This window comes from Cynara cardunculus (assembly GCF_001531365.2).
Source record: "Cynara cardunculus var. scolymus isolate 2C chromosome LG 11, CcrdV1, whole genome shotgun sequence".
Taxonomy (NCBI): Eukaryota; Viridiplantae; Streptophyta; class Magnoliopsida; order Asterales; family Asteraceae; genus Cynara; species Cynara cardunculus.
The window spans coordinates 1,509,659-1,527,553 of NC_037538.1; the positions used below are offsets into that span (position 1 = coordinate 1,509,659).

General features: G+C 35.8%; 3 protein-coding genes across 3 annotated transcripts; 2 read left to right on the forward strand and 1 right to left on the reverse strand.

Annotated features, from left to right (window-relative positions):
• The first annotated feature begins 954 nt into the window (after window positions 1-954).
• On the forward strand, window positions 955-4,475 carry LOC112520820 (YTH domain-containing family protein 3-like). Its single transcript, XM_025129416.1, has 9 exons — window positions 955-1,114; window positions 1,409-1,485; window positions 1,608-1,740; window positions 1,824-1,897; window positions 2,003-2,566; window positions 2,643-3,233; window positions 3,306-3,518; window positions 3,604-3,750; window positions 3,854-4,475. Exons 1-9 carry the CDS (start codon window positions 1,087-1,089, stop codon window positions 4,040-4,042), a joined length of 2,016 nt encoding a protein of 671 aa, XP_024985184.1. The 5' UTR covers window positions 955-1,086; the 3' UTR covers window positions 4,043-4,475.
• A 647-nt stretch (window positions 4,476-5,122) lies between these two features.
• LOC112520819 (YTH domain-containing family protein 2-like) lies at window positions 5,123-8,972 on the reverse strand. Its single transcript, XM_025129414.1, has 9 exons — window positions 8,807-8,972; window positions 8,122-8,198; window positions 7,905-8,043; window positions 7,750-7,823; window positions 7,065-7,634; window positions 6,356-6,964; window positions 6,053-6,265; window positions 5,822-5,968; window positions 5,123-5,727 (listed from the first exon to the last, which is right to left on the reverse strand). Exons 1-9 carry the CDS (start codon window positions 8,832-8,834, stop codon window positions 5,536-5,538), a joined length of 2,049 nt encoding a protein of 682 aa, XP_024985182.1. The 5' UTR covers window positions 8,835-8,972; the 3' UTR covers window positions 5,123-5,535.
• A 3,865-nt stretch (window positions 8,973-12,837) lies between these two features.
• LOC112521200 (protein MET1, chloroplastic) lies at window positions 12,838-15,972 on the forward strand. The gene is made up of 7 exons (XM_025129914.1): window positions 12,838-13,315; window positions 14,222-14,328; window positions 14,467-14,561; window positions 14,652-14,728; window positions 14,815-14,935; window positions 15,518-15,577; window positions 15,655-15,972. Exons 1-7 carry the CDS (start codon window positions 12,909-12,911, stop codon window positions 15,793-15,795), a joined length of 1,008 nt encoding a protein of 335 aa, XP_024985682.1. The 5' UTR covers window positions 12,838-12,908; the 3' UTR covers window positions 15,796-15,972.
• The last annotated feature ends 1,923 nt before the right edge of the window (window positions 15,973-17,895 follow it).

Consider the following 17,895-nt stretch of genomic DNA (forward strand, 5'->3'; position numbering starts at 1 on the left):
TTGTAAATTTATTGGAACATCTAAAAACTACCATGGGTACACATGTTCATAATTTGAAATTTATATTTCAATTAAATACACTTATTTAAGTAAATAAAAAACCATAATTATTAATAACAAACTAGAAGGGTACTCGTGCAATGCAGCGAGATATATCTCGATTTTAGTATTTCGTTTTATTCCGTCTATGTAGATGTTTTAATACGGTCTTTATATGGTTTTGAGAATGTTCTTATTTTTGTGCAATTTTTTAATTCAATTTTTTATTATAATTTAATTTAGATTTAATAATGAAGTAATTTAGTTTTGATTTAATAATACAATTTTTTATAAGGATAATAATTTAGTATCTTGTTAAAACTCAATGATTATCCTAATCATAATTTATAATTTTTATATTTAAAATAAAATGTTTATCTTGTATTTGACTATGTTTATCTGCAGTTAGTTACACGAATTTAAACATGAAGCTTTAGTAAGTTGTACTTACGTACAATTTATTTGTAATCTTGAATTTTAAGTAATATGTATTAAGAAACAATACCTCATGCATAAAAAATGGTTTTTAATATAATATAAATAAATATCACAACAAATTATCAGATTACCGACAAATTTTCGGGTTTAAATCAAACCAATTTGACGTTTGGGACCAGACTTTTTTACGTCTCTAAATTAAATAAAAATAGATATTAAATTATATATAAATACTTTTATATCATTATACATAAAAAATTCATGGGACAAAGGTTTTTGCCACATCGATACACTCGAAACCACAACAAATGAACCGTACACATCAATGGCAACTAACTTTTAGTCGACAAAATATCCATGTCGAAATCAAGGGACTAAAATGATAATTTTTAAACCAAAGGGGGCAAAAGTGTAACTATGTGTTTGAGGGGCGTGGTGCTATTTGAATCGCCACTTTTCGATCTTTCAAAACCCTCCTTCTTCAAAAACCTAAACCCTCTTTTGTGGCGGCGGAAACTCCTCCTTCCTCTATCAATTCCCTCTCAAAAACTCAATAATTCTTAGGGTTTACTTTCTGGTTTTTGAAGATCTATCATCTCCACTATCAGTATGGCCGCCGTCGCTCCTCCTGCAGATCGTATCCTCTGTTTACTAATGATTTTGTGTTGTTCATTCTTGATTTAAATTGGGTTTCTTTTATTTACTTTATGGTATCGTTTGAGATCTGGGTTCTGTGAGATTTGTATACGCGATTGTTTGTTGCACAAAGTCGAATTTTCTATGTTTTAGTGTTGTCACTGGATCTTGCTTGCAGATCACTAGTTTCTCAGGGTTTTAGCATAAACAGTACGGTGTAGGGGTTTTGAATCAATTGTATGTGATAACAGTTTCTTTGATGAGTAAGTGGATTTCCTTTACTTTTCTGATATAGAAGCTGCTGATTTGCTGAAGAATCTATCATTGGATTCTCAAACCAAGACTCTGGAAATTCCTGAGCCCACTAAGAAGGTGAGTTCTTTGTCTTCATATAGTAATGTTTAAAGGTTTCTTGATATCCTAGTTTTGTTGATAGCAATTGACATCGTTAGAAGTTTGATTATGTGATCTGTTTTATGTAATTTCCATTACAGCCTTCTGTGGACAATGGGAATGTTCAGGTTCAACCTACCAATAGGTCTGTAACCCCTTTGATTCCAGATTACATGGATCCAGCAGTGGCTTATTTTCCAAATGGTTATCCTTCTACCGCATATTACTATGGAGGTGATTTGATTTACTCACCAAGAATCTGTTTTTGATTTGGGCAAGACATAGTTGATTTAGCTAATTTCTGTTTCTTGATTTAGGTTATGATGGGACTACCACTGATTGGGATGAGTACTCTAGATATGTGAATTCTGATGGAGTGGATATGACTCAAGTAAGTAGAAGTCCATTCTGTCTTTATTGTGGTTGTAATACGATCTTGTGATTATTTGATCAGCACCTTGTTATATGATGAATATTGTTTGTGTTGTTATTACAGGGTGTTTATGGGGACAATGGGTCAGTGATGTATGGTTACGGTTATGCCCCATATGGACCATATTCTCCTGCTGGTTCACCCATGCCAACAGTGGGTCAAGATGGTCAATTTTATGGCGCCCAACACTCCTACCAATACCCTAGTCCTTACTTTCAACCCATTGCTCCTACTGGTTCACCCTTTACTGCACCTGCTGCTCCTCCTAAAGGTGAGATTACCGCACCTGCTTCTGCTGACCAACCGCCTATCACTGTGGAGACAGCTAAAGGGAACTCTAATGGTGTCGTTAACGGTGTGGGTGCCAAGGGAAACACTGGTTCTGCACCTGTAAGACCAACACCATATCAGCACTCAGTTTTCAATGCAAATGGTTCATACGGAAGGGGTGCACAAACTGCTTATCAGGATCCTAGATTTGGTTTTGATGGGGTCCATTCCCCAATACCATGGTTAGATGGATCAATATATTCTGATCCTCAACCTAGAAACAATGGGAACAACGCCCCATATGGGAACGGTGTTGCATCAAAGAATCAGAACGTTCGTCCCCATTCTCATCTCATGGTATGCCATATTTGTGTTTGTTTTTTACATATGGTTTATAGCTTTCTAGAGATGCTAATATATTCTGGTTTTGCAGAGTCCAAGACCAATCTCTGGCATGAATACAGCAAGTGGGTATATGAACAGAATGTATCCCAGCAAGTTATACGGCCAGTACGGAAATACATACCGATCGGGTTATGGTTTTGGTTCCAATGCTTATGATATGCAAAACGGTGGACGAGGTTGGTTGGCTGTTGATAACAAGTATAAGCCTCGAGGCCGTGGCAATGGTTTCTTTGGTTATAACAATGAAAACAGTGATGGTTTGAATGAGCTAAATAGGGGACCGAGAGCTAGGAGCACCAAGAACCAGAAAGTGTTCACACCCATCACTATAGCAGTGAAGGGACAGGATATAACTTTGGCAGCTGCTGAGGGCATCGAAAAGGAGACAAAGGAGGTGAGTGTGACTCCACAGAGAGAGCAATACAACCAGCAAGATTTTCCAGAAACTTACACCGATGCCAAGTTCTTTATAATTAAATCTTATAGTGAAGATGACGTCCATAAGAGCATCAAGTATAATGTTTGGGCCAGCACACAGAATGGAAACAAGAAACTTGATGCAGCATATCAGGAAGCCCAGCAGAAAGCTGAAAAGTGCCCTGTTTTTCTTTTCTTTTCGGTAAGTGGTTTCTTGACGCTAACTTGATGTTTCTTTCACTATCTAGTGTTTTTAATAAATCTTTATCTTTAGGTGAATACAAGTGGACAATTTGTGGGTGTTGCTGAAATGGTAGGGCCAGTTGATTTTGACAAAAGTTTAGAGTACTGGCAACAAGACAAGTGGATTGGTTGCTTCCCTGTAAAGTGGCATATTGTTAAAGATCTTCCTAACAGCTTGTTGAAACACATTATTCTCGAAAATAACGAGAATAAACCCGTCACCAATAGCAGGGATACCCAAGAGGTACAAAAATTTGGTAACTTTTACGTGATACTTGAATCTTGTTTGGTCTTTTGGGAGTTTGAGTTGATGATTGGTTTTTGTTCAGGTTAAGTTAGATCAGGGATTGCAGATGATTAAGATATTCAAGGAGCATTCTAGCAAGCAATGCATATTAGATGACTTTGAATTCTATGAGGATCGACAGAAGAGAATTCAGGAGAAGAAGGCAAAGCAACAACAGTTCCAGAAACAGGTAGATGATTATATGTTGTTTGTTGGTTTTTGTAAAGTTAATTTGGTTTCGTTTATTGTTCTTCATTTGGGATGATTTCTGAATGGATTGGTGTTTTCTTTAGGTATGGGAAGGAAAACCTACTATTGAAGAGAAGAGTAAAGAAGGGGTTAAGGTGGAGGTTCTTGGACCAAAACCTTTGGTCAATGAAGCTAACCCGACTGAGGCTAAACCTCTGGATAATGTGCAAGAAAATGTTGGAGATGGGGCAGAGAAGGAGGTTGTAGTAAATGGGGTTGCGAATGGTTGTTAAATGAGCAATGTATGTGGGCGGCACAAAATTGTTTGATTGGAAAATTTATACACATGCCGTCCTCAGAAAGTGGGCATCGTTCGGTTTTTTTAAAAGAAAGGTGAGAAGTGAAGAATAGGGAAATGTAAATTCGGAGGATCCCCATATTCTTTTCTGATGGGGTCGGACTCTTCTATATAGTGTTTTAGCTACAAACAGGTTTCAAAGGATCCTTTTAGGTTTTGGGCTAGGTTTCGTTATATTCCAACTTTGATCATTTTCCATTTTGGTTTCGGTTTTGGTTTTTCCGTGGGTTTTGTGTTCTTGTCGTCGGTGTTTAGTTTTTTCTTTCTCATTTCTTTTTCCTTCCTTGTAAATCTAGATCAAGAATACATAGATGCTAGAAAAGCAGGGTGGGATGGATGGTTGTTGGCAAATATCAGGTGGTTTTGATTTGATGATTCTAAATATGTTTCATTAGTTGCTGCTGCTGCTGCTCTGCTATTAGAATGAAATTTTGTTCCTTTTGAGCTCTTTGACCAAAACCATCTTGTTATTTGCACTAAGGTTAATTATTGTTTGGTTTTATGGCATAGGTCCCAAATATGTTAAATACACCTGATTTTTTTCCAAATTTCAACTTATAATATGACATTTATATATAATCCTTCAAAATTGCAAGTAAGCGAGAAGGAAATGAACGGAATAATTGTACTAATTGTTAAATGCGTTCTTACCTACAATTTGACATCATCACACTTATTTCGACATAAAAGGAGGTGCAAATAGTATTACCCAACGTAATTTATATCAGAATCAGTTCAAATCATGTCTTGAAAATGTAAAAATTAAAGCCATCGTGTGAAAAAGAGGAAATAGGCAGTGGTGCATTTAAATGGATACATTTTTACAATACCAACCAACAATTTACTTTTGACTGCACCACCAAAAACCCATTCATCAATGAGGTAAAACACATGTATTATTACTATTAGATGGATAACCAATCCCGCCCTGCATTTCTAGTTTGTTTTGAAAAGCACAAAACTGATCTAGATTTACAAGGCAGGATCATGATGCTCATTGATCAGAAGAGAAAAATAAGAAACAAAAACTAACATAGAAGAACATAATATTAAAGGCCACAAGAAGTGATTTTTAGAAGAAAAAAAGAGACTAAAATAGAACATGATGAAAACTCAGAAGAAACCTAAAACCCAAACCCTGAAAGATGTGAAAAACCTGTTAGAATAGAAGCTGAAAAACTATAAACCCACCACAAAGATTAAACATGGGGCTTCCAAATCTGGATCCTCCTATTTTACATGTGGCCACACCGAGACTAATGGCCATATTGCAACCTCCCCCTCCTACTTCTTGACTTCTTGTGTACATTCTTTTTCAAGACCAAAGGATGGATCCGCTTCGGTTGGGGCAGCACTTCCAAGATTCTAAACCCAACATCTTTCTTTCTTTCTTTTCCCTTGGAGCACCACCCATGCACATGGCTGAATCTAGCAACCATTTGCAACCCCATTTACTACAATCTTCTTCTCTGCAAGTTTCACCTCCCCATTTATATGAACACCTGAAGCATCTTCTTTCGCAATTTCTTGACCAATATCAGATGTCTTTGGTGGTACTATTTCCACTTTAATGCTGCTTTCTTTCCTTTTGTCATCAGTAGCAGGCTTGCCTTCCCACACCTGACAAAAATAAGACCAAATGAAATATTAATGCATTTACGTTCACCAAACTTCTTATAAAGATTAGAAAGATTTATGCTTTTATGTGACCTACCTGTTTCTGGAACTGCTGTTGCTTTGCCTTCTTTTCTTGAATTCTCCTCTGTCTGTCCTCGTAGAAATCAAAATCGTCTAATATGCATTGCTTGCAAGAATGTTCCTTGAATATTTTAATCATCTGCAATCCCTGCTCTAACTTCACCTGAACAAAGATGCGACATTAGTTGATAACAAAACACAACTATGGGAAAAAAAAATTCATTGATGAATGTTATGAAGAAACTACCTCTTGGGTGTCCCTGCTATTGGTAACAGGTTTGTTCTCATTGTTTTCAAGGGTGATGTGCTTCAGCAAGCTGTTTGGTAGATCCTTAACGATATGCCACTTTACAGGGAAGCAACCAATCCACTTGTCTTGTTGCCAGTACTCCAAGCTTTTGTTAAAATCAACCGGACCGACCATCTCAGCAACACCAACGAATTGGCCGCTGGTATTCACCTGTGAAGATAAATATATGGTAAAGCTCACAGAACAGGAACGGTTTATGGTGAAAAGTACATCAAAATTGTGTTGTGACAAAATGCTTACCGAAAAGAAAAGAAAGACAGGGCATCGTCCAGATTTCTGCTGAGCCTCCTGATATGCAGCATCAAGCTTCTTGTTTCCATTTTGTGTACTAGCCCAAACATTGTACTTGATGCTCTTATGAACATCATCTTCACTGTATGACTTAATGATAAAGAACTTGGCATCTGCATAAGTCTCGGGAAATTCTGGCAGGTTGAATTGCTCTGTGTCGGGAGTTACGCTCACCTTCTCCTTCACCTCGGTTTCCTTCTCGACAGCATCAGTAGCTGCAAAAGTTATATTTTGTCCCTTCACAGCTAAGGTTACTGGTGTCAAAACCTTCTGGTTCTTCACACTCCTGGCTCTAGGTCCCCTGTTAAGCTCATTCAGACCATCCCCATTTTCGTTGTTATATCCAAAGAAACCATTGCCTCTCCCTCTAGGCTTGTACTTGTTATCCACTGCCAACCAACCACGCCCGTTACCTTGGGAATCATAAGCATTAGAACCATATCCATAGCCAGAACGATAGGTGCTTCCATATTGGCCGTATAACTTGTTTGGATACATTCTATTCATATATCCATTGGCTGTGTTTACACCAGACATTGGCCTCGGACTCTGCAAACCCTGTAAATATCACAACTTCATATGTTAGAATCTCAAGGTATCTCCAAAACCTACTAAAAACAAGAAACTCTTTAAAATAAACTCAATTTTTTTGGCATACCATGAGATGAGAATGAGGGCGAAGATTTTGATTTCTTGATGCAACACCATTCCCATTTGAAACTGGAGCAATGTTTGAATTGTTTCTAGGTTGACCATCAGAATACAATGGGGAGTCTAACCAGGGGATTGGGGAATGAACCCCATCAAAACCGTATCTAAGATCCTGATAACCATTTTGCACCCCTCTTCCATAGGATCCATTTGCATTGAAGCCTGAATTCTGATAAGATGTTGGCCTGACAGGGGTTGGACCGGTGGCTCCCTTGATACCCACACCATTTACAATGCCATTAGAATTTCCATTAGCAGTGTCCACAGTCAAAGACGGTTGGTCAGCAGGAGCAGATGTGGTAATCTCACCTTTAGGAGCAATAGGAGCAGATGAGTAGGGGCCACTAGTAGGAGTCATTGGTTGGAAATAGGGACTCGGGTATTGGTAATGTTGAGCTCCATAGAGCTGACCATCGTGACCAACCGTTGGCACAGGTGAAGTAGCAGGAGAATAAGGACCATACGGTGCATAGCCATAGCCATGATACATAAGCGATCCATTGTCCCCATAAACACCCTGTAACAAAATCACAAAAGATGGTTATTGACTTATGACAATGAATAGGTTCAAACTACAAAATAGCAAAATATAAGAACATGTCAAAATGTATGAAAACTAATAGAAAACTTACATGAGACATATCAACTCCATCAGGATTTACGTATCTTGAATAGTCATCCCAATCATTGGTAGTCCCATCGTAACCTTAACGAGATATCAGCAAGGATTAGATACAAAAGTGCTTAATCTACAAGTGAACTAAATTATATATCAAAACTGAATTACCTCCATAGTAATATGCAGTAGAAGCATAGTTGGGAAAATAAGCCACTGTCGGATCCATGAAATCCGGTATCAAAGGGGTAACCGACCTATCTAAAGGCTGATTCTGGGCATTTCCGGCATCAGCGGTGTCCACAGAAGGCTAAAGAGCAAGCAGACATAACATTTCAATATTATCACTACTGTCAAAACATATTATAACATGATTACCAATCCTTACCTTCTTAGTGGGCTCAGGAATTTCCAATGTCTTGGATTGAGAATCCAATGACAGATTCTTTAGCAAATCTGCAGCTTCTGTAGCAAAATAAGTAAAGGAAAGCCTACTTTTTCTTTAAAAAGGCAAGCATAAACAGTTTTGAGAAAAACCCTAAATCTATCGAAACAATGAAAGCCATCATTATCCTAACCCTCATAAATTAAAATTAGCTGAAAAATACCCAAATCAAGATCCAGTAGAGCATAACGACAAATCAAAATCAAAGACATAGGCTAAAAGTATAGTGAAATTTTTAAATCACGAAAATAAATTCTCTTTTTTTACTTGAAAACGCTAATCATAGCAGGATAATTATAATTGATGTAACGATTACAGCTCCTGAAGATCTTATGCTCGAAGGTTTTCATACAAAATAGCACAAATCATCAGTCAAAATAGTCAAGAAAGCACGTAGATATAGAAAAAAGAAAAAGTTTTTATCTGCGCTAGATGAGATCAAGCAAAAAAACTCAGAATAATATCAGCTTATGACAAATAATAACTTCAATTTGATGTAACATACTACCGACACGCCTGTAAATCACACAGAACTCAGATCCATGAAACTAGATTAAACTCAACCTAGTTCGAATCAAGATACAACAATAGCAGATCAGTAAGCAAATCCTAGCAGAAAAAAGGATACGATCTGAAGAAGGAGCAACGGCGGCCATAGCTGGAGCTGATAGATTGATAGATCTTCAAAAACAGGGTACGAAACCCCCCAAAAAATATGGGTTTTGAAAGGGGATAGAGAGAAACCCTAAGGGAGAGAGAATGAAAGGAGTTTCAGCCGCCACGAAGAGCGAGGGTTTGGGTTTTCGAAGAAAGAGGATTTGATCCATCTGAAAGTGGTGATTCAAATAGCACCACACCCTCTGCACATGTGCTTACACTTTTGGCCCCTCTAGTTTCAAAAATTGATGATTTTGACCCTTGGGTTCACTAATATTTAGTCGGCTTAAAGTCTTTGCTACGTGTCGGGTTATGAATGGCTGTATTACGTCACTCGTGTTAAGATCGGCTGATATGATTGGTCGGTGACATGGATTTCGGAACAGTCCGTGACTCTTATGCATTTTAGATTTACCAATTCTATTTGATTAAGAAAAACTTCTCAACAAGCCAGGTTTGGTCCTTCCATAAGCATATTTTCTATTTTTATCCTGTAAATACAAAAAATTATTTCAATCTAGTCTTTCAGCATCGTTTATCGTTTATTTATTCTTTCAAGAATCACAAAAACTCTTTGCACTCTAAAAGAAAAGGTGCGACTCGTTTAAAGAAAATGCCGCAAACGATGATTGAACTCAGGGTTTTCAACACTCGTTTGAGTTTATAAGACATGATAACATAATTGACAGTTTCAGTATATATTTACAGTAAAAGTTTGTCTATTTCTTATATAAGATGTCCTTTGAGATGTTATAAAGGAGGGTCTTATAATTATCAATGTGTTAATTTCTTCCTCTCTTTTTTGAAGTATATAATATTTTTATACAGCAAATGCAACAGATAAACTCACAAACTCTCCTCACATTTGGTGAGGATTGAACCTCTTACCTCCTAAGAGGTCAAAGGCTACGAAACCGATAGACCAAATACCTTTTGGTAATTTCTTCCTCTTTGATACTCCTATGTGTTATTTCCCTCACCTGTATCATGTCGATCTTCTTCCTGCATCTACTTACGCTACCAAAACCTAAGTCATAAACTTAGATTTATAGAGAAAAATAGAAGAGATAGATTTTTGCAAATTCGATAGCGACCTTTTGGCCATTTCAAATGGAACAAAAAGAAGTTCAAACGATTAAAACATCACTAATTACAAAAAATGGGCGTACGACTCTAAATTCTAAAACTAAAAGCTATGGTACACGAAAGGCTGATGTAAACACATGATTATTCACGTAGTTGTGCATAACTGTAAATAAAAATGTTCTTTTAATAATATTTTTAAAATATAAAATAAATAATAAGTGTGTAGCCAAACACCTACACATCCCGTTTGTATAACAAGTTTACGGTCTATTTCATTCTCAGTATAAATTATTTATTAACAGATCAAGGTTGTAACCCATTGACTTTAGTTATAAGATATCTGTATTAAGTTAAGAACCGTCTGTATAATTATCCGTGTTGATAATGTAAAGGAAAGTATCGTATTTAATTTCCCGTACATGTAATGATTCATGGTAAGGTGTGATAATTTTGAAAACCAAAAGGGTTGATGTTGAACGTCCATATATGATCCAATCAACATATATGCGTGACGCACGAACGTAATTTGGGGAGTATGCAAGTAAGGTTTTAGGAAGACGTAAATTCAAATGTCAGATGATGCATCCGTTAATTTCTAAACATAACAATGTTTTATCTGGTATCTGCTAAAAGGGTTTAATAAGACGTAACATTATTTTGACTTTTGCGTATTTGAAAATCGAAATAACGAACTTACTATTAGTTGTGGCATTTGAAGGAAGAATTCTCCACAACGACCCATGACTAAAATATATTGGAAATATTTTCGGACTAAAGGGCCGTTTACTAAACGCTTGCTTGGTAAGTGCTTACCGGATAAATTTCCTCATTAGATGAACATGACAAGGGCCAAGAATCTTACCGGGGTAAGAGCGATGAGAAGGATGTAGAGTCTTACCTGGTAAGTGACGATGACGACTCTTACCCGGTAAATTGTTGCATTCGATATGTTTTGATGTACTAAAATCTTACTCATCAAGGTAAATTATAATGTTGACTCCAATAGGTAAGCACTTACTGGGTAAGCATTTACCGAGGAAGTATTCGGGTAAACAACCCATAAGTGAACATTGTCGTGTTCTCCAAGTTGGATTGTGCATTTAGTAACAATCAACTAATAAGCATGGATTTGACGTCAGGATAGTTTATATCCGACTTCACTTAGAGGTCAATGTCAAGGGGAGCGATGATTTATTATGTGGGTACACACTATTTTCATAGTTTAAGAATCAAATACATGTGTATAAGTCCATTTTAATCAAATCTACATAATCAATAACGTATAATCGGTGCCACTCCTGAGGTTTTTGATGTTCTGTGCGAATATGCTAAAAAAAATACCCTATGTCTATTCTTTAAGCAAATGAAACGACAAAAAATATGATTTTACTAAAGGGTTTGGAACCTAGTCAAACTAGACAACTCATCCCTACGCCAGATTTTATTAATTAAAATGAAAAATACAAATGAGACATAAAAACCAAAACCCCAAATTACAAAATATAAATATATCACCTAAAACGATGTCTTCATGCAAACAAATCTTTCATTTTTGAATCTAAGTCATCACAAACCATTGGATCAAAAATATTAAAACTAACTTCATCATCACATGGATTTTCATCGTCCCCAACTTCATCAGTACATGGATTTTCAATATTTTCAACAAAATCATTGAGATTTTCAGAAACTTTTTCAGTGGGATTTTCAGAAACATTTTCAATGAGATTTTCAGAAACATTTATAATGGGATTTTCAGATACATTTTAATCAAATCCACATAGTCAATAACGTATAATATTGAAAATTATACCTTACATCTCAACGTTTTCCAGGTTGACACGGAAAGAGAGTTTGTGGTCTTTTTTTCCGTAGAACATAATAAGATTATTCTCCAAAACAGACATTGAGAAGAGAATGAAAGCTCATACATGTATAGCCCTATAGGCGTAGAGAGGTATGAGTTTAACCAATGTGAGACTTTAATACGCGCCCTCCAGTAGATTGTACACATTGATTCTGATACCATACCAGGATATATGAAACCCAACATATTATTATTCAAGAGTTATTGAAGATAGAAAGAATGTTCTAAGTTCTAACATATATAGGGGCATAACAATCCAAGTACAAGGTAGACTCTTAATATATCTGTACTGTATTATAAAACATTTGACAAAAACTCTTAAAAGTTATTCTTTATACATGAAACACCGTGTATTAATACACACTACTTAAAATTTAAAATTACAAGTAAATTGTGCGTAAATATAACTTATTAAAACTTCATATTTGAATTCGTGTAGCTAACTGCAGATAACACAATCAAATATATGATAAATATCTCATTTTAAATATAAAAAAACTAAAACATACTTAAGATAATCATTGAGTTCTAACATAATCATCATCTTTATAAAAAAATGTATTGTTAAGATAAAAATAAATTACTTCACTATTTGACCTAAATTAAATTATAGTAAAAAACTGAATTAAAAAAATTGTATATATATTTTTAAATAATTAATTTGATATTAATATCAATATATTTTTAAATTTTTTTTTGATGTCTTCAAATTTATTTTTATTCAAAAGTAAAAACATTATTTTTTTCAAAACCATATAAAAAAATTAAATCGACCGAAAAAAATAAAAAATAAAATATTAAAATGAAAATTGATGCACTGAACAAACACAATTATTTTTAGGTTATCAAAAAAAATCGTGCAATAAAATATAAAATTAATGATTCTAGGAATATTATGGTGGATTTTATCTTACGAGGGAAACTAAATATAATTTCTGAAAAGGAAAATAACTAAACCACCCATGAGACGACACGTGTCATCAGATAACTGAACTTGCACAACAGTCCATTAGAACCACTGATCACTCAACTCTGTAATCTTTCTTCCCTCCTTCCAATAACCAGACCTCCATGACCGATTTCAACTCCAAATTCGAGAGAGATTTGAGTTGAATCAACCATGGCAACTGCTCCCAACAGCTACCCATCTATCTGTGCTTCCCCGCCATTACCAAGAACGCTAAACTCATCAACGAAACAAACCTTGTCTTTCGTTACCTCTCAGTTCAAGCAAACATCACATAAGAATCCCCAAACACTAAGATTTTCAATCAGGTTAGGGAATTCGAATTTGGAGAAACAGTCGATTTTGGTTGTTAGAGCATCGGAGACCGACTCATCATCGACGGAAAACGGGGGAGAAGAAGAAGAGAGGTATGAAGAGTATGAGGTAGAGATTGAGCAGCCTTATGGTTTGAAATTCGCAAAGGGTAGAGATGGTGGAACCTACATTGATGCAATTGCACCTGGAGGATTTGCTGATAAGACTAAGATGTTCTCTGTTGGTGACAGAGTTCTTGCCACCAGGTATTCGATGAAATGCTTAGCCACTTGTACCAATTTTCTTTTCTTCTCGTAGCCGTAGTTTATGATTTCGTGATGAAATTTCGAATTAATATGCATGATTGGTGCTATTGTTTAATTCTGAATTTTGTTATTTAAAACCTATAATCTTTCATTCTCTAGGGTTTGTGTAGAATTGGTTATGATTATAGTGATTAAGCAGTTTCTGGAGTCCCCCCATTTTGGTTATGCTAGATGCAGTATATTAACTTGGCTACGGACCACTCATTTTCTAGCATGAAGAGCCTAGTGCCACAGTAGCAGCTTCCAGTCGTACCATCTGCTTCTCTAATTGTACATTAGAATCCCATTTTCAAGTATAGTTGATTAGTTATAGCCTGAAATTGAAATGGAGACACGAAACTGGTGTTTTCACCTTCTAGGGCATTTTCCTAAACATGTGGGTTCACTGCTAATACACGCAAGAGTCTTCTGTTTATATGTATCTTAGGGCTTGTTTGTTAGTAACTTAATGAGGTTAATGGAACTTACAGCTTATCCAGTCAGCTATACATGTTTGGTAGTGGCTTAATGATATATAAAATGGCTTACTCGGGAAGCTTTTAGGTAAAACTTTATGCAAAAAGCCAAGTTTTCTCCAAACCTTCCCCTCCCAATTAGAAAACACGCTCCTTCGATCTCCTTCCATTTGTGAAAGAACCCTTTCAAACATAAACCTTCCCAATCTATACAGATAGATTAATCCACATAGATAGCTTTATCTGTAGAGGACTTAGTGGGAAACCAACCAAACAACCCCTTATCCATCTTGGGTCTCATGAAAATTTCTCTCGAATTTCCTTAAATTATTATGGGGTTGAAATGAAATGGGTGGTTGAAAATGTGGTACTTAAATGCTAAATGTTGCAGTGCAGTATTTGGAACAGAGATATGGCCTGCAGCTGAATATGGAAGAACCATGTACACCATTCGCCAAAGAATCGGCCCTCTGCTTATGAGAATGCAAAAGAGATATGGTTAGTTCACATTTGGCAATCTTTACGCTTAACTTTAATGATATGGTTAAACCCGTGTAACTAGCTTCAGTTTTTCTAGTAAAAAGATACAAACTGTGAATGCCGTTGTCATGATCTAAGAATCATCATGGTTGGCAGGGAAGATGGAGGATTCAGGCGAACTAACAGAAAAGGAGATCATCAGGGCCGAGAGAAATTCTGGAGTAGTTAGCAGCAAAGTTAGGGAAATCCAAGTAAGTGTCCCAAGTCCAAATCTCTGGTGAAGCATCAAGCATGCGTGTTCTTTTTTTACTGATACTGTGTGTAATCAATGTTTTGGTTAGATGCAAAATTACTTGAGGAAGAAGGAACAAAAGGAAACTCGAACAAGGGATCTTCGTGAAGGCCTGCAGCTTTACAAGTAAATTACCTTTGAAAAATCACTTTTGTAGTTCTAAAATCTCAAAAGGGTCAATGTTGGTAATGAAATCTTGATAACTTGTTTAGGAGTGCCAAATTCGAAGAGGCATTGGAAAAGTTCGAGTCTGTTTTGGGGTCAAAACCAGAGCTTGATGAAGCTTCGGTAGCAAGTTACAACGTTGCATGCTGCTATTCTAAGCTTAATCAGGTATGATACTATTAGGTGTTGTTCATGTCATAATATGTGGAACCCCATATATACTCTCCAAAATAGCCGCTCTTAAGGAGAGAAATTAGGTTCCATCATATACAAAGAAGAACTGGTCCAAGTCTAGTCGATGTGGGACTTGACCCCCCCCCCCCCGGGCGGAGGCTAGATGGGTGAGAAGGCTACACATGTACAAAGTACCCGTCGAGCTCCGAAAGTGGTAAACCTTGGCTCTGATACCATGTGATTATACGTGAAACCCCATTATTTACTCTCCGAAAGGGCTGTAGAACCCCCCTCCCCCTATTTACTCTCCAAAAAAGCCCATAGAAGAGGAGATGTGCTATCATATATAGAGCATAAATGGTCCAAATCTAGCCGATGTGAACAACTCGGTTGTGTTTTAATTAAGCTGTATGGATTAAGCTAAATTGTTGTTCAGTTGTTGTACTGAATAAACAGTCTGAATGACATAATTGATTTACCCATCAACCATACAACCTATTTAGCCCATTAAACCACAACCGAACAATGCAGAATGTCATAGCTAGAACTTGCTCATGTTTATTATACAAATGGCAGATACAAGCCGGACTTTCTGCTCTAAAAGATGCTATGCAAGCAGGATACGAAGATTTCAAGGTACTTATGAACCATTAAATGATAATCGTATCTTGTTCTAACAAACAAGTTCTTAACAATTACTATTAACACTGCAGCGGATCCGTACTGACCCTGATCTAGAGAATGTAAGGAAATCCGAGGAGTTTGAGCCGTTGATGAAAAAATACGACGAGTCATTTATCAACGAGAACGCGTTAAATGCGATTAAATCGTTGTTTGGGTTCAACAAGAGTTAGAATCTACACGTGTTAGTGTGGTTAGACCCAAATCAAACGGCCATCAGGTTTTTGTTTATAGAATATGTTCATCCATCTTGAATGAAGTTCCATATTCTTTTTTTGTTTTGTTCAATTGTGCATAACATTAATTACCATGAAATCAACTTTATATTATAAATCTCGTCGGTTGGCGTCGAGGTCAAGTCTCAAGTCTTAAAAGTCACGGTGAAACACAATATATTTCAAGACGTGATTTATGACAAAAAATATGTATGTCATATATATGATATTGAAACTTCTCGCCTTCTTGTAAAATGTTTAACTTCTCGCATGATCCTTCCTCTCCCTATATGTATAATTTATGTATGTACACTAAGATGGTGTTTTTTAAGAGGTGTTGAAGTCTGAAGTCTGATTTCACTTCTGATTTTTAAGAGGTGGTATTGAAGTCTGAAATTTGAATCAGTCAGACCGTTTGTTTTTACCTATTCAATATATTGATTATTAACATATATTTGTTTCATAAGATGTTGTTCATATGTATTCAGTTCACAGCGTGAAACTTTTAGTTGCATTTTTTTGTTTCACAAACACATAAAAATGTTCACATTATGAAACAAATACACTAAATCCAAGTAGTAGATGGAAAAAAATCATGTGCACATCATACACTTGTTCTTGAATAAAGGTCCCTAATGACAACTATAAGCTAACAAAGCAAACTCGAATGATTTGACCATCTCAAGATACTTTCACCTCCCTCCCATCTTTTTTTATTAACCTGGATATCCAACCCACCATGCGAGCCGACTAATCCCAGGACGACCACCTGCTTTGCAGATAGCCCGGAATCACCGCATTGAACATCCGTGGCCACAAGGAGATTTTTATTCTTCCTTGGATTTGAACCTGGAACCTCCAGGTGCTTTTGACCTTTAGAGCGAAGCTCAAACCAATTAGACACCACCCTTGTGGTTTTAAATATGTGAATTTGTGTAATAAAATACGAATTTTAAGGAAAAAATCACATTAATTGATGATTTTTAATAATTGTTGCACAACACATAAGCTAGCTGTGTCATCTAAACAGAGCTTTTTCAATAAGTTCAAAAATAAGTTAATATATGATTGTCGAAGTTGATTTAAATAGAGGCGAAATTTAAAGTCTTGTATTATATCTTAACACGGTTCTATTTTTTAAAAATTGATACCTACGTTTATTATAAAATTAGATCGAAAAGTCTCAATTATTTGTACTCATTGTATTTTAACAAAACTTACCTTAAAAAAAACAAAAAATAGACTTGTAGAAGGAAGACCACTTCATTTACATTTATAATAAAAAATGAACCCCATGAAAGCAACTAAAATCAATGTTTCACTTATTTATTTTTTAGACAAATACAAATATAGGTAGAGGATCGTGTGAGAAAGAAAGTTATGGTGAAAAACGTAAGAAGAGATCTGAACCCATGATCACTTTTAATCACATGGCCACACATGAACTGCGTTTTAGAAGATAATTGATCCGGTACATCTCCGTGCAGCTCATTAGTGTTGATATTCAATTAGAATTGATCAAATGGTAAAGATCTCTTCTTATGCTTTAAAGTGGAGTTTACTAGGCTTGGGACCTACTCGCTTGTAGTTTACCATGACTCGAGGGACTTTAAGTCGTCGACCAAGTTACTTCCTTTTTCCAGTTCTACAACCACTAATTCCAAACCATCCATCCTATATAACATGTACATCATTCAATAATAACAGTACATTTCTCTGGTTTTGGAAAAATACACCCCGCGTTTCAAGCCTTTTTATAGTAAACACTAATTATGGTCCCTACGATTTATGAAATCTTTGAAAGTGAGATTTGTATTTTGATAACTGATAAGCCTAGAAAACATACTCGTGGTTCTTAACTTATGTTTTTTTAAGTATATAGAAGACGTTTCATTTACAAACCATGCAATTATAACGAGTTTACAAACCAATCTTAATCGTCCGTTTATTTTTATAAATATTTGATTTTATTTTGTTTCCTTATATAAAGTCATTATCATAATAAATGAACTTTTAGCATCTTACATATATATCTCAATCATAGTTGATAAATCATGA